This window comes from Salmo salar, chromosome ssa02, assembly GCF_905237065.1.
Source record: "Salmo salar chromosome ssa02, Ssal_v3.1, whole genome shotgun sequence".
NCBI lineage: Eukaryota > Metazoa > Chordata > Actinopteri > Salmoniformes > Salmonidae > Salmo > Salmo salar.
In genome coordinates this window covers 84,977,462-84,997,904 of record NC_059443.1, presented here as the reverse complement: position 1 = coordinate 84,997,904, position 20,443 = coordinate 84,977,462, and the positions used below count along the sequence as shown (strand labels likewise).

General features: G+C 42.0%; 1 protein-coding gene across 1 annotated transcript; it reads left to right on the top strand.

The window, feature by feature from the left end:
• Positions 1-928: 928 nt before the first annotated feature.
• LOC123732223 (zinc finger protein 239-like) lies at positions 929-15,141 on the top strand. Its single transcript, XM_045711517.1, has 2 exons — positions 929-1,178; positions 14,160-15,141. Exons 1-2 carry the CDS (start codon positions 1,097-1,099, stop codon positions 14,927-14,929), a joined length of 852 nt encoding a protein of 283 aa, XP_045567473.1. The 5' UTR covers positions 929-1,096; the 3' UTR covers positions 14,930-15,141.
• Positions 15,142-20,443: the final 5,302 nt, after the last annotated feature.

The following is a 20,443-nucleotide window of genomic DNA, read 5'->3' as shown; positions in this document are numbered from 1 at the left end:
ATTCTGGCCGACATTCTGCAAACATTTCTCATTGATGATCTCAATACAGTTTTCTGTTTCCATAACTATAATATGTAATAAACAGAGTGGACTACATTTTAGTTACTATAAGACCTCCGTAGCACAGAGTACATCAATTTGACATTTCAAAATTGTACATTCTGGGTAGTTTAGAAGATATCTGGAAATAAGTTAAGATATATGTAATAAAAACAAAAATAACTCTTTGTACTTATAGGTAACCATATCGTAACTACAACTAAGTTACTAAGTCTTTAACCACACTGTGTTGTTACACTGGTGAGTAAAACTCATGATTCCTACACTTTAACTTTTTGTCTGAAAATAAAATATAGATTTTACTCAACTGCGTTACCCACTCCAGTCAGCAGATGGCGGTCAGGGAATTTAAGGTAATGCTGTTGGTGTGACGTATAATCTAGTGGACGGGACGCTTCTTTCAACAGCAACAACCGTTATTCAGCCACCTCGGTAGCTTGCTAGACAAAATAGCCGAACCAATAAAGCTCTTCAGAGGCTTTCGTGCATATTAGCCACTGTGTTTTAAACCCACTTCTGTCGTCTAGTTAGTTATCAGATTTAATTTCATATTTACGGTGTTGTTATTATTAGTCAGGTAGCGGGTTAGCATTAGCCTAGCTAGCTAACATCGCCGACCATGAGTTCACTAAACTACTCTCCTCCTGTTAAAGAAGAGGAGGCCTGCTGGACGGAGAAAGAGGGTCTCGTGAAGGAGGAAGAGGAAGCTGTTACAATACAAAAACAAGTAGAGGGTGAGGCTGTTACAGTGAAAGAAGAAGAGAAAGACGTTTCATCAGTGAAAGAAGAGGAAGATGCGTTCAGAGAGAAAGAGGAGGAGGAAGAGGACGATGTTACAATACAAAAACAAGTAGAGTGTGAGGCTGTTACAGTGAAAGAAGAAGAGGAAGACGTTTCAGTGAAAGAAGAGCAAGATGCGTTCAGAGTGAAAGAGGAGGAGGATGTTACTGTAAGAGAAGAGAAAGACGAGGATGCAGTTTTTGGAGTGAAAAAGGAAGAAGAGGAGGAAACTGGATATCTGGGCCCAGTTTACCAAATGCATCTTAAGGCGTCCAATGGTTCTAATGATGAACTTAGCCGTAAGATGGTTTTGGGAAACCGGGCCCTGATTAACACTAGTAAGTACTGTCTTAAATACAGAGGCACAAACTCTGCAGTTGTTGAACTGATGTTTGGTGTTAAAGGGAAAATCTGCAATTGCTACATCCATATTGTGACTTTTAAATTATTTATATATAGCCATTGATTCTTGAAGAATATAACACAGGCCTCATGAGCTTAGTTCAACTGTTGTACCCCATCAGAACCCCAAATAAGCTTTTTTTACTCCAATGTTTAGAAACAATGTAAATCAACACTGATAGCCTCAACATGGTTAAAACTATAATGTTGATATCAGGGATAGTCAGTCCTTGCGTCCATAGGTCTGTCTATGAATTTGAGAGTAGTTACATTTCTCCAACCCCATCCATCATCTTACTACCTAAACAGTGGCAGAGTGACGCTTTGTTATTGTTTAAACTGCTGATTGGTTGATTGATTGATGTGGCTTTTTTAAAGGGACAACCTAGGATTTAAACAGCAACAAAATGGCAGCCCAGAGACTTGGTTTGGTAAACAGCTGAGGGATGGGGGCTGGAGAAATGTAACCACTCTCAAATTCATAGAGAAAGCTATTGTAGCGACCTCGTCAAGAAGTTCAGACATCTTGGTGTAACAGTTATAAGGTGTTGACTTGACAGTCAGTGGACCCAGGTTTGAGTCCAGCTCAGGGCTACCCCCTGAATTCACTACACTATGAATACAAGGACTGGCCATCCATAAGGTTATAGTTTTAACCTACTTTTGAAGCTATACAGTGTTTGTTTACAAACAGTGGAGTTTTCAAGCTTATGTTTTGGTTTCTGATGGGGTAATACAGTTGAAAAATTTGAGGCATTTATAAGTTATATTCTTCAAGAATCAATGGCTATAAGGGCTGACCCCATTTTGTCGACTGGTTGATTGTTTGGTTGACAGGCTGTTGGTTGAACAGTCGCAAATATACAGTCAGTGTTTACTCATTTAAGTGTGTCTCTGCGCCACGATAGAATCATTGCCGCCACACCAAAAGAAACATCCTATTTCTACCAAACATAGTTTCAATAAAGTTCTGTAAAGCACATTTGCTTTTCTTGGTAAATAGATCATCTGTCTGGGTTCAACACAGTTCTGAAGGTTATTTAGCTCTGTGAGCTGTGGCAGGCAGCCTGCAACTCAAGAAACACAGCACGCCAGTGACCAGTGCGCAAGTGACCGGTTCGTAGTACAGAAGCTCTGCTGCACGAAACACAATTGCCTTGAATCAACCTCAGAGTGCTCCTGGGTGAGAAACTGCAATAAAGGTACATTAGCTTGTTTTGATTGACTAACGTTAGCTAGCCAGCTAGTTAACTACATCAGCTAGCTATAACCTACAAACTCTACAAACATCATTCAGATCTATGATATTGTAACTTTAACTATCTAATATCCACCAGTATGTTGATGATGGATACATTGTTAACTAACGTTACTTGGCTAGCAAGTTAGCTAGCTAGTTGTTTTGGAACTGTATCAAGCGCAAGCAAGATAGATAAATGTAGCTGTCTTCCATTCGTTTTTTTTTTTCTCAGATGAGTTTATTGAAATATTTCCAGGCACAGCTGCGAAAGAGAAAGGGGGAGCTTGGACAAGAGTGTCAGGTAATGTTAACTTAGCTAGCTAACCTCAAATCAGCCTGAATTAAATGAAACTTTCTTTAGTTAACTCTTTTAAAAGCTTAAGCTATCATTTTTATAACAAGTGTATGGCTTACTTTTCTAGACAGAGAAGAGGCAGAATCCTGGGAGAGAGGTAGGGATGCATGAGGGACAGAGTGGAACAGAGGAGAGTAGAGAAGGAGAAGAAATAGGAGTAGATAAAAGGAGAGGAGGAGAGAGGAGGAAGGCCAAGTGAGCACCACCGCCAACCCATATGGAACCCAAAGTGGCTTAAAATTGATAAGACTGAAGCCTTGGCTTTATAATACGCCACATGGTGAGTCACATTTCCTTTAATTAGGCGAAGGGTTAAACATGTTGGTGCATATTTAGTCTGAACTAGTCGACAGCGTTATGTGTTTATTTCTGAGCCAACTCCACCAGGACCTCGATGACCCAATGGGTCTGGGACCATTCAACATCAAGGAAGAGGAGGAGGAGGAGAGGGAGAGGCCAGGTGGAGAAGACCAAAGACCAGGGAGCAGTTCTGGGCTCTGTTCAGAGAGGAGGTAAAAACATTTTGTTTTTAAATGCTGTGAATGAAACCAATGTGTTGGATAAACTAAAACAAACTAGTTATTAATCACTTTTTTTTTTTTCAGTAGCATGAATCTGAATTGAAATGAAGCATTATATAGATTTTATGTATTTCTATAAAATCAAAACTGTAATTTTTATTCAAAACAAAGGTGGTAAAAGTAGGCTAGACATTTATAGAATAAATCATACCTAGTTTGATGTTTCTGTGACAATCAATTAATTAGTTATTGATTTTTACAATTTTAAATGGCATTTGGCCAATGTCTGTTGAATGTGTGAATATAAATCCAACTTTACCTCAGAAAGAAGGTCTCTGTTGTGTTTCTTTAGAAAGCTGCAGTACTCAATCTTAAATTGCATCCTGTATACTATAATAATTTTACCAATACGTTATTGAGCTCATTTCTGGGGATGGAAATGATATTTTAGATGGTTTGTTTGAGTTTTTTCCTTTAAAAAACGTCACCAGAACCAAGCTTTTGAGGACTTATACATTTTTGTTTTGGGGGGGAGGCCCCCGGAACTCCCCTTAAATGCCCCCACCAACTTTCCCCCAGAGGAAACACTGTATACACTGTATATCCCTTGACCTTTTTCCTTTTTTTTTCTTTTTCCACATTCACAGCCTTATTCTAAAAATGGATTCAATGTTTTTTTCCCTCATCTACACACAATACCCCAATGACAAAGCAAAAACAGTGTCTTAAAGAAATGTTTGCATAATAAATATAATAAGTATTGAAGACCCTTTACTCAGTACTTTGTTGAAGCATCTTTGGCAGCGATTACAGCATTGAGTTTTCTTGGGTATGACGCTACAATCTTGGCCAACGTGTATTTCGGTAGTTCCTCCCATTCTTCTCAGCAGATCCTGTCAAGCTCTGTCAGGTTGGATGGGGAGTGTTGCTGCGCAGCTATTTTCAGGTCTCTCCAGAGATGCTCGATCGGGTTCAAGTCTGGGCTCTGGCTGGGCCACTCAAGGGCATTCAGAGACTTGTCCCGTATCCACTCCTGCATTATCTTGGCTATGTGCTTAGGGTCTTGTCCGTCTTGAAGGTAAACCTTCGTCCCAGTCTGAGGTCCTGAGCACTCTGGAGCAGGTTTTCATCAAGGATCTCTCTGTACTTTGCTCGGTTCATCTTTCCCTTGATCCTGATTAGTCTCCCAATTCCTGCCGCTAAAAAAACATTCCCACAGCATGATGCCGCCACCACCTTGCTTCACCGTAGGGATGGTGCCAAGTTTCCTCCAGATTTGACACGTGACGTTCAAGCCAATGAGTTCAATCTTGGTTTCATCAGTCCAGAGAATCTTGTATCTCATGGTCTGAGAGTCTTTAGGTGCCTAAGGCCCTTCTCCCCCGATTGCTTAGTTTTGCCGGGCGGCGAGCTCTAGGAAGAGTCTTGGTGGTTCCAAACTTCTTCCATTTAAGAATGATGGCCACTGTGTTCTTGGGGAACTTCAAAGCTGCAGATATTTGTTAGTATCCTTCCCCAGATCTGTGCGTTGACACAATCCTGTCTCGGAGCTCTACGGACAATTCCTTCAACCTCATGGCTTGGTTTTTGCTCTGACATGCACTGTCAACTGTGGGACCTTATATAGACAGGTGTGTGCCTTTCCAAATCGTGTCCAATCAATTGAATTTACCAGGTGGACTCCAATCAAGTTGTAGAAAGAATGATCAATGGAAACAGGATGCACCTGAGCTCAATTTCAAGTCTCATAGAAAAGGGTTTGAATACTTATGTAAATAAGGTATTTCTGTTTTTTATTTTGAATACATTCGCAAAAATATAAACTTGTTTTCATTTTGTCAGCATGGGGTATTGTGTGTAGATTTCTTAGGATTTTATTTTATCCATTTTAGAATAAGGCTGTAACATTTACGTCATTTAGCAGACGCCCTTATCCAGAGCGACTTACAAATTGGTGCATTCACCTTATGATACCCAGTGGAACAACCACTTTACAATAGTACATCTATCTTTTTTTGGGGGGGGGGTAGAAGGATTACTTAATCCTATCCCAGGTATTCCTTAAAGAGGTGGGCTTTCAGGTGTCTCCGGAAGGTGGTGATTGACTCCGCTGTCCTGGCGTCGTGAGGGAGCTTGTTCCACCATTGGGGTGCCAGAGCAGCGAACAGTTTTGACTGGGCTGAGCGGGAACTGTGCTTCCGCAGAGGTAGGGAGGCGAGCAGGCCAGAGGTGGATGAACGCAGTGCCCTTCTTTGGGTGTAGGGACTGATCAGAGCCTGAAGGTACGGAGGTGCCGTTCCCCTCACAGCTCCGTAGGCAAGCACCATGGTCTTGTAGCAGATGCGAGCTTCAACTGGAAGCCAGTGGAGTGTGCGGAGGAGCGGGGTGACGTGAGAGAACTTGGGAAGGTTGAACACCATACGGGCTGCAGCGTTCTGGATGAGTTGTAGGGGTTTGATGGCACAGGCAGGGAGCCCCGCCAACAGCGAGTTGCAGTAATCCAGACGGGAGATGACAAGTGCCTGGATTAGGACCTGTGCCGCTTCCTTTGTGAGGCAGGGTCGTACTCTGCGAATGTTGTAGAGCATGAACCTACAGGATCGGGTCACCGCCTTGATGTTAGCGGAGAATGACAGGGTGTTGTCCAGGGTCACGCCAAGGCTCTTAGCACTCTGGGAGGAGGACACAATGGAGTTGTCAACCGTGATGGCGAGATCATGGAACGGGCAGTCCTTCCCTGGGAGGAAGAGCAGCTCCGTCTTGCCAAGGTTCAGCTTGAGGTGGTGATCCGTCATCCACACTGATATGTCTGCCAGACATGCAGAGATGCGATTCGCCACCTGGTTATCAGAAGGGGGAAAGGAGAAGATTATGTGTCGATTATGTGTCGTCTGCGTAGCAATGATAGGAGAGACCATGTGAGGATATGACAGAGCCAAGTGACTTGGTGTATAGCGAGAATAGGAGAGGGCCTAGAACTGAGCCCTGGGGGACACCAGTGGTGAGAGCACGTGGTGCGGAGACGGATTCTCGCCATGCCACCTGGTAGGAGCGACCTGTCAGGTAGGACGCAATCCAAGAGTGAGCCGCGCCGGAGATGCCCAACTCGGAGAGGGTGGAGAGGAGGATCTGATGGTTCACAGTATCAAAGGCAGCAGATAGGTCTAGAAGGATGAGAGCAGAGGAGAGAGAGTTAGCTTTAGCAGTGTGGAGAGCCCCCGTGACACAGAGAAGAGCAGTCTCAGTTGAATGACCAGTCTTGAAACCGGACTGATTTGGATCAAGAAGGTCATTCTGAGAGAGATAACAAGAGAGCTGGCCAAGGACGGCACGCTCCAGAGTTTTGGAGAGGAAAGAAAGAAGGGATACTGGTCTGTAGTTGTTGACATCGGAGGGATCGAGTATAGGTTTTTTGAGAAGGGGTGCAACTCTCGCTCTCTTGAAGACGGAAGGGACGTAGCCAGCGGTCAAGGATGAGTTGATGAGCGAGGTGAGGTAAGGGAGAAGGTCTCCGGAAATGGTCTGGAGAAGAGAGGAGGGGATAGGGTCAAGCGGGCAGGTTGTTGGGCGGCCGGCCGTCACAAGTCGCAAGATTTCATCTGGAGAGAGGGGAGAAAGAGGTCAAAGCATAGGGTAGGGCAATGTGAGCAGGACCAGCGGTGTCATTTGACTTAACCTCTTACATCTAGACGTTCCGCTAGCGGAACACCTGCTCCAATATCCAATGATGGGCGTGGCGCGAAATACAAATTCCTCTAAAATCCGAAAACTTCAATTTTTCAAACATATGACTATTTTACAGCATTTTAAAGACAAGACTCTCGTTAATCTAACCACACTGTCTGATTTCAAAAAGGCTTTACAACGAAAGCAAAACATTAGATTATGTCAGCAGAGTACCCAGCCAGAAATAATCAGACACCCATTTTTCAAGCTAGCATATAATGTCACAAAAAACAAAACCACAGCTAAATGCAGCACTAACCTTTGATGATCTTCATCAGATGACAACCCTAGGACATTATGTTATACAATACATGCATGTTTTGTTCAATCAAGTTCATATTTATATAAAAAAACTGCTTTTTTACATTAGCATGTGACGTTCAGAACTAGCATACCCCCCGCAAACATCCGGTGAATTTACTAAATTACTCACGATAAACGTTCACAAAAAACATAACAATTATTTTAAGAATTATAGATACAGAACTCCTCTATGCACTCGATATGTCTGATTTTAAAATAGCTTTTCGGTGAAAGCACATTTTGCAATATTCTCAGTAGATAGCCCAGCCATCACGGCTAGCCATTTAGACACCGACCAAGTTTAGCCCTGATCAAACTCCGATTTACTATTACAAAAGTTTCATTACCTTTGTTGTCTTCGTCAGAATGCACTCCCAGGACTGCTACTTCAATAACAAATGTTGGTTTGGTCCAAAATAATTCATAGTTATATCCAAATTGCGGCGTTTTGTTCGTGCGTTCCAAGACACTATCCAAAATGGTAAATCAGGGTCGCGAGCATGGCGCAATTCGTGACAAAAGATTTCTAAATATTCCATTACCGTACTTCGAAGCATGTCAACCGCTGTTTAAAATCCATTTTTATGCCATTTTTCTCGTAAAAAAGCGATAATATTCCGACCGGGAATCTCCGTTTAGCTAAACAGAGGAAAGAAAACAAAGCTTTCGGTCGACGCGGGCACGAGCCTGAGTCTCACAGTACTGTAACCAGCCACAATCCAAACGCGCTACTTTGTTTCAGCCAGAGCCTGCAAAGCCACGATTCGGCATTTTGCCGCCTTCTGAGAGTCCATGTGAGCCGTAGAAAGTGTCACGTAAGAGCAGAGATCCCCTGTAATAGATAGAGATAATCAACAAGGCCAAGAAATGGTCAGACAGGGTACTTCCTGTACAGAATCTTCTCAGGTTTTGGCCTGCCAAATGAGTTCTGTTATACTCAGACACCGTTCAAACAGTTCTAGAAACTTTGGAGTGTTTTCTATCCAAAGCTAATAATTATATGCATATTCTAGTTTCTGGGCAGGAGTACTAATCAGATTAAATCGGGTACGTTTTTTATCCGTCCGTGAAAATACTGCCCCCTAGCCATAACAGGTTAACAAACGATGATCGGATGTCGTCAACCTTCTTTTCAAAATGGTTGACAAAGTCGTCCGCAGAGAGGGAGGAGGATTCAGGAGGGAGGAGAAGGTGGCACAGAGCTTCCTATGGTTAGAGGCAGATGCTTGGAATTTAGAGTGGTAGAAAGTGGCTTTAGCAGCAGAAACAGAGGAAGAAAATGTGGAGAGGAGGGAGTGAAAAGATGCCAGGTCCGCAGGGAGGCTAGTTTTCCTCCATTTCCGCTCGGCTGCCCGGAGCCCTGTTCTGTGAGCTCGCAATGAGTCGTCAAGCCACGGAGCAGGAGGGGAGGACCGAGCCGGCCGGGAGGATAGGGGACATAGAGAGTCAAAGGATGCAGAAAGGGAGGAGAGGAGGGTTGAGGAGGCAGAATCAGGAGATTGGTTGGAGAAGGATTGAGCAGAGGGAAGAGATGATAGGATGGAAGAGGAGAGAGTAGCAGGAGAGAGAGAGCGAAGGTTGCGACGGCGCAATACCATCTGAGTAGGGGCAGAGTGAGTAGTGTTGGATGCTCCTCCCTATGAGAGATGCCTGGTCCAAGCTGATTCAATTTAAAGTGTTCAATCAGATTTATTGGACTCCTCTGAGGCAGAACAGAATGGGTTTGATAGAATCCAACCTATGCTGGAGATGTCAGTCAAGTACAGGTGATATCATCCGTATGTTCTGGAACTGTCCAAGGATAACCTTTAAACAGAAGGGTCATGGAAAATATTGTGGATATTCAGGGTCATGGTAGGGCACTCCCTAAGCAGCCTCTCTCCCACTGGCATATAGCAGCAAGGGGCAAAGGTTACCTTGCTGTGTATGCGCCTACTCCACCAGCGGTCTGGCAACATCTTGGGCAATATTTAAAGGTTTGACTGTAGGAAATATTTGTGAATGGGTGTAGACAAAGAAGAGCTATCCAGTAGGTGTAACAAAACATTCAAGGGCCATATTACAAGTTTATCAACTTTAAAAGCAGATTTACTTTCCCATTGTTCCTCAACTGTAGTGTATGATATACCATTTTCTAGCTCTTGAGTCTCTACTTTTATCCAATGTTAAAAACACAATTTCTAATGTTGCTACATAAGACAGAATCGAGCCGGTCGGTCACCTGTGATCCGTTACAAAAAGCTGGGTGTATTTCGCACGTCACTATTTCACAGGAGAGGCATTTGAACATAAAAAACTACAATTTTTATCAAAATGTCTCTTTTTTTTGGCAGAAATTCCTCCTTGAACATGTGAACTTTCATGTACTTTACTAACAAACTATTATGTAATCTGGAAATATAAATAAAATGTGATTTCACAAAGCTGTTTAGAAAATACAGAATGTAGCACAGCCATGATTGGTTAAGATAATGAGGGGGCTGGGACATTCACGAGAAAGAGTCCATTCTGTGACTCAAGGTTTCTCTGTCAAATTGCACATCCCCCTCTCTGTTATCGTGGTATTTCAAAGATCCATTTGGATCTATTAATATTGTCATCTTGGACTACAAACAAAGTGTTGCTACATCTTTCAGCTGCTTTTATCAACACAGCAGTCTGAACTGGTTGAAGCTGAGTGGGAAGGATTATTCGGAAAGTGTTTTTGTCTGCTGTGAATCATCATAATCCATACACCAGTAAGAGTCTACAGTTAAAATTAGAGGTCAACCGATTATGATTTTAACGCCGATACCTATTATTGGATGACCCCAAAAAAAAGCTGCTACCGATTAATCGGCCGATTGTTATTTATTTATTTATTTGTAATAATGACAATTACAACAATACTGAATAAACACTCATTTTAACTTAATACCTAAATACTATCAATTTAGCCTCAAATAAATAATGAAACATGTTGAATTTGGTTTAAATAATGCAAAAACAAAGTGTTGTAAAAGTGCAATATGTGCGATGTAAAAAAGCTAACGTTTAAGTTCCTTGCTCAGAACATGAGAACATATGAAAGCTGGTGGTTCCTTTTAACATGAGTCTTCAATATTCCCAGGTAAGAAGTTTTAGGTTGTAGTTATTATAGGAATTATAGGACTATTTCTCTCTATACGATTTGTATTTCATATACCTTTGACTATTGGATGTTCTTATAGGCACTTTAGTATTGCCAGTGTAACAGTATAGCTTCCGTCCCTCTCCTCGCTCCTACCTGGGCTCGAACCAGGAACACATCGACAACAGCCACCCTCGAAGCAGCGTTACCCATGTAGAGCAAGGGGAACAACCACTCCCAAGTCTCAGAGTGAGTGACGTTTGAAACGCCATTAGCGCGCACCCGCTAACTAGCTAGCCATTTCACATCGGTTACACCAGCCTAATCTCGGGAGTTGACAGGCTTGAAGTCATAAACAGCACAATGCTTGAAGAATTGCGAAGAGCTGCTGGCAAAACGCACGAAGGTGCTGTTTGAATGAATGCTTACGAGCCTGCTGCTGCCTACCACCGCTCAGTCAGACTGCTCTATCAAATCATAGACTTAATTATAACATAATAACACACAGAAATATGAGCCTTTGGTCATTAATATGGTCGAATCCGGAAACTATCATTTCGAAAACGAAACGTTTATTATTTCAGTGAAATACGGAACCGTTCCATATTTTATCTAACGGGTGGCATCCCTAAGTGTAAATATTCCTGTTACACTGCATAACCTTCAATGTTAATTTATAATTATGTACAATTCTGGCAAAATAATTATGGCCTTTGTTAGGAATAAATGGACTTCAAACAGTTCGCAATGAGCCTGGCGGCCCAAACTGCTGTATATACCCTGACTGCTTGCACGGAACGCAAGAGAAGTGACACAAATTCATGTTAGCAGGCAATATTAACTAAATATGCAGGTTTAAAAATATATACTTGTGTATTGATTTTAAAGAAAGCCATTGATGTTTATGGTTGGTGCAACGACAATGCTTTTTTCGCAAATGCGCTTGTTAAATCATCACCCGTTTGTCGAAGTAGGCTGTGATTCGATGAGAAATTAACAGGCACCGCATCGATTATATGCAACGCAGGACACGCTAGATAAACTAGTAATATCATCAACCATGTGTAGTTAACTAGTGATTATGTTAAGATTGATAGTTTTTTATAAGATAGGTTTCATGCTAGCTAGCAACTTACCTTGGCTTCTTGCTGCCCTCGCGTAACAGGTAGTCAGCCTGCCGTGCAGGCTCCTTGTGGAGTGCAACGTAAGGCAGGTGGTTAGAGCGTTGGACTAGTAACCGGAAGGTTACAAAAACGAATCCCCGAATCCCCCCTGAACAAGGCAGTTAACCCCCATTCCTAGGCCGTCATTGAAAATAAGAACGTGTTCTTAATCTGACTTGCCTAGTTAAATAAAGGTGTACATTTTTTTTTTTTTTAAATTGGCAAATCGGTGGCCAAAAATACCAATTACCAATTGTTATGAAAACTTTAAATCGGCCCTAATTAATCGGCCATTCCGATTAATCGGTCCACCTCTAAATGCCAAGATACCTACAGGTACATACGTTATTGTCTCAACTGTATCAAAGTCATTTTCATATTAGCTATAGAGCTACCTAGACAGTTGCATACAGGTACCGTTAAAGCTTGCCATTGTTTACAGATGTCTCGTTGCGGGATAAAGCAACGTTTAGACAGCTAGCTGAGCTGGCCAGTTGCGTTATGCTGTTAATGTTGATTGGGACACATGCTAATTTGGCTGGCTAGCTAGCTAGACATTATGCAATTATAGCTAAAAAGCTAGCTATTGGGTTATAGCTTGAGGTTGTTTATTTACATGTTCAACTAGCTGGCTGGCTAGCTAGACATTATGAAATGATAGCTAAATAGCTAGCTATTGGGTTATTGATTGAGGTAGTTATTTTGCATGTTCAGCTAGCTGGTAATTATGAAGCTAAATGTTTGCTAAATCTAGCTAGTTATCTTGTCTGCATTGCCATTGTTGGGCTGGAAGCAGGTTAAGTGTGAACAGGGCATTTGAGTACCGCAGTCAACAGGTAATAACAAGCTATAGAACATTAATTAATTCATGTTTTAACCTATTTTTCTGTAATTTGTCTACCAGTACATAGAGATGGTCGAGGGTGAACAAGTAATAGTTCAGGTATTTTGTCTTTGTACTCTGAGCTTATTGCTTGGACTTGGGGGTCAATTCATGTTATTGATGGTGTACAGCTTTGAATGTCTATTTAAAAAAAATAAAAAAATAAAAAAATAAAATAAACTGTTCTCAGGCAATTTGGTGAAAATATTCCTTTTCTAAATATGTTTCCCATTAATGTAGAGAAAGTGTGAAAATCACAGCTAAATGTTTGAATGCCTTTTTGTCCTGAATGGGATTCTAAGTATATCACCTTTTTAAAGCTGCGTTAGAGGGCACAGCGGTACTGCTAAAGGCGTCACTACAGACCCGGTTTTGATTCCGGGCTGTATCGCAACCGTCTGTGATCGGGAGTCCCATAGGGCGGCGCACAATTGGCCCAGCGTCGTCCAGGTTAAGGGAGGATTTGGCTGGGGGGGCTTTACTTGGCTCATCGCGCTCTAGTGACTCCTTGTGGCGGGCCGGGCGCCTTCAGGCCGAGCTCAGTCATAAAGTGAACAGTGTTTCCTCCGACACTTTGGTGCGGCTGTCTTCCTGGTTAAACTGGCGGGTGTTAAGAAGCGCAGTTTGTCGGGTCATGTTTTGGAGGACGCATGACTCGACCTTCGACTTCCCAAGGAGTTGCAGTGACGAGACAAGATCGAAATTGGGGGTTAAAAAATGTAAATAAATAAAGCTGCATTACTTCCTCATGTTTCCTCCAACTACAGGTTATGCCATTTAGAAGCTCTGTCGAAGGCCTTGAGGCCGATACGTAAAGCTTAATAAAGAGCAGTGTGGGAGTTACTTCTTTTTTCTCTCATGTTATTCCATTGATACCAGGCACCTGCAACAAAAAGATCAGCTCTTTTTCGAAGTTGTGGTAGTTGCAAAATATGTATTTTGGATGCAGCAGCTGTTAGCTTGAATGCTAACGCTCATTGACATAGGCTGGTAGCAAAGCTAGCCAAGAGCATTTTATTGGTTGAAGTCAGAAGTGTTTTTTTTAAGTATTAAAGGAGTTGATCTGCGATGATGACACAAACATATTAAGCAGGACATTCAAATGAGCCTTACAATTGTAATTCAAAAGTAGTGTGAAATGCACTCATAAGCAATCTGTAAATGGAGGCTATTTTTGCTGGCAGCCTATGAGAACTCCCCTGAGTTTTCCCCCAGGTGGTGAATTCGTGAATAGCAACACAGATCTTAATGCCGCAATTTTTTTGCAATTACAGAAAGGGGCCTATATTGGAGGGGCCTGAATTGGATGGGCATGTATTGGTGGGGTCTACATTGGAGGGCCCTATATTGGTGACTAAAAGTCTGCTTAGGGTTTCAGCAACTGTAATAAATTATTTCTAGCCTACAATCATCCACTTTACTGCTAATAGGAAAGAAATAAGACAATGACTATTGTTGCTCACTTGACTAAGACAATTGTCAAATAAGTTTATAAAAGCATTTAAACATTAAGGACAAATTATTGTACGTCATGGGCATCACCTTTTAGCTAAAATAAACAGTGGATTTCTGCTGTTGTGGCCTTTAACCATCTGTCTGACTTTGTTGTTCACACAGGAGAGAGACGTGACTATTGTGGATCCTCTGGGAAGCCTCAACAACGGCATGAAGCTGACGAGGCAGAGAAGAGTCTCTCCACATCAGAACATCTCAAGAAACAGCAGCAGACACCCACAGGGAAGATAACTAACCACTGCTCTGTCTGTGGGAAGAGTTACTCAAGATCAGATTCACTAAAAGCACACCAGAGAATTCACACTGGAGAGAAATCTTATCTCTGTGATCAATGTGGGAAGAGTTTTGCTACATCTAGCAAGCTGACTATACACCAAAGAAAACACACAGGAGAGAAATCTTTCCACTGCTCAGACTGTGGGAAGAGTTACTCAAGATCAGATTCACTAAAAGCACACCAGAGAATTCACACTGGAGAGAAATCTTATAGCTGTGATCAATGTGGGAAGAGTTTTACTACATCTAGCCAGCTGACTATACACCAGAGCAATCACACAGGAGAGAAACCTTACAACTGCTCTGACTGTGGAAAGAGTTTTGTTATATCAGGATATTTAAAATCACACCAAAGAATACACACAGGAGAGAAACCTTATAGCTGTGATCAATGTGACAAGAGTTTTAGTCACTCAAGCAGCCTGATAGTACACCAGAGAACACACACAGGAGAGAAACCTTATAGCTGTGATCAATGTGGGAAGAGTTTTACTGAATCTAGTCAGCTGACTAAGCACCAGAGAACACACACAGGAGAGAAGTCTCATAGCCGAAAACAACGTGACAAAAGATACTCTGATAAAATATCTGATTAAACATCAGACAATTCATACATGAAGGAGTTGAATGCTTTTAACATTGTAGGAGGAGTATTTTAATGAATAATTTCACAATGTAGAACCCTAAACGTTTGCCCCCTGTTCTATTGATTGCAGCATGATATGGATATTAGCCTCACGGACAAATCCAGGCTCTGAATTGAAAGAGTACTATTTATATTATATTTATGTGATTAAAAAAAAAAGTTCTTGCACTATTTTTGTTTTTTTAATCGTCTTATGTTTGTTGTGTAATAAATATTTCAGTTTTTATTTTCATTGTTTTTATTAGTCCATGTCTGAAATGTGCTATATAAATAAATCTTGATTTGAACAAAATTTGCAAAACAAATTAACCCAATATAACTGACCTTAACGAATCCAGTGCATTTATGTTGAAAATAAAAACAAACAAATGGATCAAACAGATCAATTCCACTTTTCCAGCCTGTTGAAGGCGTGGTGGAGTGGTAAACACCACTCCCGGCTCTACCAGGGGCTTGAGGTGGTCTCCCACAGCTCTGTTTATGTCATGTTCTGTGGCCTTGCTGTTCCATTTCTTGACTGCCCCTGCAACACAGAAACACATTTAGTCATATTATATAAAACACTCAAAGTAATGGATATGAAGCATCTATGGCCTCAGTTACACCTGGCACCTAAATGTGACTTCTGTCATCTGATCACTCCAAGCTGCATTAGGTCTGGATGCACAAAAGTCACAATGTGCTGCATTAGGTTTAGGTATACCAGGATGGGCATTGACGGCCTGGACGCAATCGGGCCACCGAATATGCATAAGCAATGTAAAGAGATGTGAGGAAAGAGCATTCTACACTTTACAAAAATATAAACACAACATGTAAAGTGTTGGTCCCATGTTTCATGAGCTGAAATAAAAGATCCCAGAAATGTTCCATACACACAAAAACCTTGTTTACATCCCTGTTAGTAAGCATTTCTCCTTTACCAAGATAATCCATCCACCTGACAGCTGGGATATCAAGAAGCTGATTAAACAGCATGATCATTACACAGGTGCACCTTGTACTGGGGACAATATAAGGCCACTCTAAACTGTGCAGTTTTGTCACACAACACAATGCTACAGATGTCTGAAGTTTTGAGAAAGCGTGCAATTGACATGATGACTGCAGGAATCTCCACCAGAGCATTTGCCAGAGAATTGAATGTACATGTTTCTACCACAAGCCGCCTCCAACATCGTTTTTGAGAATTTGGTAGTACATCCAACTACAGACCACATGTATGGCGTTGTGTGGGCGAGCGGTTTGCTGATGTCAACGTTGTGAACAGAGTTCCCCATGGTGGCGGTGGAGTTACGGTATGGGCAGGCATACGCTACGGATAAGTAATACAATTGCATTTTATCGATGGCAATTTGAATGCACAGAAATACCGTGACGAAATCCTGAGGGCCATTGTGAGGTCATTTTTTTTAAAGGTATCTGTGACCAACAGATGCATATCTGTATTCCCAGTCGTGAAATCCATTGATTAGGGCTTAAGGAATTTATTTCAATTGACTGATTTCCTTAAATGAACTGTAACTCAGTAAAATCTTTGAAATTGTTGCATGTTGCGTTTATATTTTTGTTCACAATCCACAAATTACCTTCATACTAAGAAAGAACAAATGTGTGTGTCTGATGGGAAATTAACTTTCATCCAGCCAAAAGGGTTGAGAAATTACACCAATATCAGTGGACAATTTGCACTAATGTAAATAAATCAAATCACATTTTATTGGTCACATACACATGGTTAGCAGATGTTAATGCGAGTGTAGCGAAATGCTTGTGCTTCTATTTCCGACCATGCAGTAATATCTAACAAGTAATCTAACAATTCCACAACACCTATATTATACACACAAGTGTAAAGGAATGAAGTGTGGAGTGGGTCTAGGGTATGTACATATAAATATATGGATGAGCGATGGCCGAACGGCATAGGCAAGATGCAGTAGATGGTATAGAGTACAGTATATATATATATATATATATATATATGAGATGAGTAATGTAGGGTATGTAAACATTATATAAAGTGGCATTGTTTAAAGTGGCTAGTGATACATTTATTCCATCCAATTTGTAATTATTAAAGTGGCTAGAGATTTGAGTCAGTATGTTAGCAGCAGCCACTCAATGTTAGTGATGGCTGTTTAACAGTCTGATGGCCTTGACATAGAAGCTGTTTTTCAATCTCTCGGTCCCAGCTTTGATGCACCTGTACTGACCTCGCCTTCTGGATGATAGCGGGGTGAACAGGCAGTGGCTCGGGTGGTTGTTGTCCTTGATGATCTTTTTGGTCTTCCTGTGACATCGGGTGGTGTAGGTGTCCTGGAGGGCAGGTAGTTTGCCCCCGGTGATGCGTTATGCAGACCTCACTACCCTATGGAGAGCCTTATGGTTGTGGGCGGAGCAGTTGCCGTACCAGGCGGTGATACAGCTCGACAGGATGCTCTCGATTGTGCATCTGAAAAAAATTGTGAGTGTTTTTGGTGATAAGCCAAATTTCTTCAGCCTCCTGAGGTTGAAGAGACGCTGTTGAGCCTTCTTCACCACGCTGTCTGTGTGGGTGGACCATTTCAGTTTGTCCGTGATGTGTACGCCGAGGAAGTTAAAAGTTTCCACCTTCTCCACTACTGTCCCGTCGATGTGGATAGGGGGGTGCTCCCTCTGCTGTTTCCTGAAGTCCATGATAATTTCCTTTGTTTTGTTGACATTGAGTGTGAGGTTATTTTCCTGACACCACACTCCGAGGGCCCTCACTTCCTACCTGTAGGATGTCTCGTCGTTGTTGGTAATCAAGCCTACCACTGTAGTGTTGTCTGCAAACTTGATGATTGAGTTGGAGGTGTGCATGACCATGCAGTCATGGGTGAACAGGGAGTACAGGAGAGGGCTGAGAACGCACCCTTGTGGGGCCCCAGTGTTGAGGATCAGCGGAGTGGAGATGTTGTTTCCTATCCTCACCACCTGGGGGCGGCCCGTCAAAGTCCAGGACCCAGTTGCACAGGGCGGGGTCGAGACCCAGGGTCTCGAGCTTAATGACAAGTTTGGAGGGTACTATGGTGTTAAATGATGAGCTGTAATCGATGAACAGCATTCTTACATAGGTATTCCTCTTGTCCAGATGGGTTTGGCCAGTATGCAGTGTGATTGCGATTGTGTCATTTGTGGACCTATTGGGGCGGTAAGCAAATTGGAGTGGGTCTAGGGTGTCAGGTAGGGTGGAGGTGATATGATCCTTGACTTGTCTCTCAAAGCACTTCATGATGACAGAAGTGAGTGCTACAGGGCGGTAGTCATTTAGCTCAGTTACCTTAGCTTTCTTGGAAACAGGAACAATGGTGGCCCTCTTGAAGCATGTGGGAACAGCAGACTGGGATAGGGATTGATTGAATATGTCCGTAAACACACCAGCCAGCGGGTCTGCGTATGCTCTGAGGACGCGGCTAGGGATGACGTCTGGGCCGGCAGCCTTGCGGGCATTAACATGTTTAAATGTTTTACTCACGTTGACTGCGGTGAAGGAGAGCCCGCAGGTTTTGGTAGCGGGCATAAACATAGATGATGGAACATATTACCTTTTGCTTATGTGATGAACCACTAAGGGGACATAAATATTTACCATCTAAACCATGTGTGACCTCTCACCTCTCTGGCTGTAGAAGTGTTCTTCCTATCCAGTCCCTCAACAGCTCTCAGACTGAGCTCCACCCTCATTGGGTCTTCAGAGGAGAGGAAGGCTGAGGAGGGATGGAAGGATGAATGGATCAATCACTCAACAAGTCAGTAATATAAAGAGAGTGTTCATCATCTTAACCTGTTGGGGGTAGGGGGCAGTATTTACACGGCCGGATAAAAAACGTACCCGATTAAATCTGGTTATTACTACTGCCCAGAAACTAGAATATGCAAATAATTATTGGTTTTGGATAGAAAACACCCTAAAGTTTCTAAAACTGTTTGAATGGTGTCTGTGAGTATAACAGAACTCATATGGCAGGCAAAAACCTGAGAAGATTCTGTACAGGAAGTGCCCTCTCTGACCATTCCTTGAGCTTCTTGACTCTGTTTATTGAAGACTGAGGATCTTTGCTGTAACGTGACACTTCCTACGGCTCCCATAGGCTCTCAGAAGGCGGGAAAAAGCTGAATGATGTAATTCCAGCCACTGGCTGAAAAACATTAGCGCTTTTGGCAAGTGCTCTATCAGAGGACAATGGGCTGAGGCGCGTGCACGAGTCGACCCCATGTTTTATTTTCTTTCGTCTTTGAACCTAAACACGCTTTCCCGGTCGGAATATTATCGCTTTTTTACGAGAAAAATGACATAAAAATTGATTTTAAACAGCGGTTGACATGCTTCGAAGTACGGTAATTTAGAAATTTTTTGTCACGAAATGCGTCGTGCGCGTCACCCTTCTTTACCATTCGGATAGTGTCTTGAACGCACGAACAAAACAGAGGATATTTGGATATAACTATGAATTATTTTGAACCAAACCAACATTTGTTATTGAAGTAGAAGTCCTGGGAGTGCATTCTGACGAAGACAGCAAAGGTAATAACATTTTTCTCATAGTAAATCTGATTTTGGTGAGTGCTAAACTTGGTGGGTGTCTAAATAGCTAGCCCTGTGATGCCGGGCTATCTACTGAGAATATTGCAAAATGTGCTTTCACCGAAAAGCTATTTTAAAATCGGACATAGCGAGTGCATAGAGGAGTTCTGTATCTATAATTCTTAAAATAATTGTTATGTTTTTTGTGAACGTTTATCGTGAGTAATTTAGTAAATTCACCGGAAGTTTGCGGGGGGTATGCTAGTTCTGAACGTCACATGCTAATGTAAAAAGCTGGTTTTTGATATAAATATGAACTTGATTGAACAAAACATGCATGTATTGTATAACATAATGTCCTAGGGTTGTCATCTGATGAAGATCATCAAAGGTTAGTGCTGCATTTAGCTGTGGTTTGGGTTTATGTGACATTATATGCTAGCTTGAAAAATGGGTGTCTGATTATTTCTGGCTGGGTACTCTGCTGACATAATCTAATGTTTTGCTTTCATTGTAAAGCCTTTTTGAAATCGGACAGTGTGGTTAGATTAACGAGAGTCTTGTCTTTAAAATGGTGTAAAATAGTCATATGTTTGAGAAATTGAAGTAATAGCATTTCTAAGGTATTTGAATAACGCGCCACGAGATTCAACTGGCTGTTGAGTAGGTGGGACGATTTCATCCCACCGACCCTAGAGAGGTTAAATGTCCATCTCCCACCCATGGAGAGACCTATATACTGTATCCAGGGCTGGGTAGGTTACTTTCTAAATGTAATCTGTTAGTTACTAGTTACCTGTCTAAAAGTGTCATCAGTAACATTGGATTCCCTAAACTCGGTTACGTAATCTGATTACGTTCAGTTCTTTTTTAGATTGCTTTCCCTTTAAGAGCCTCAGGTTAGTACATTTACAT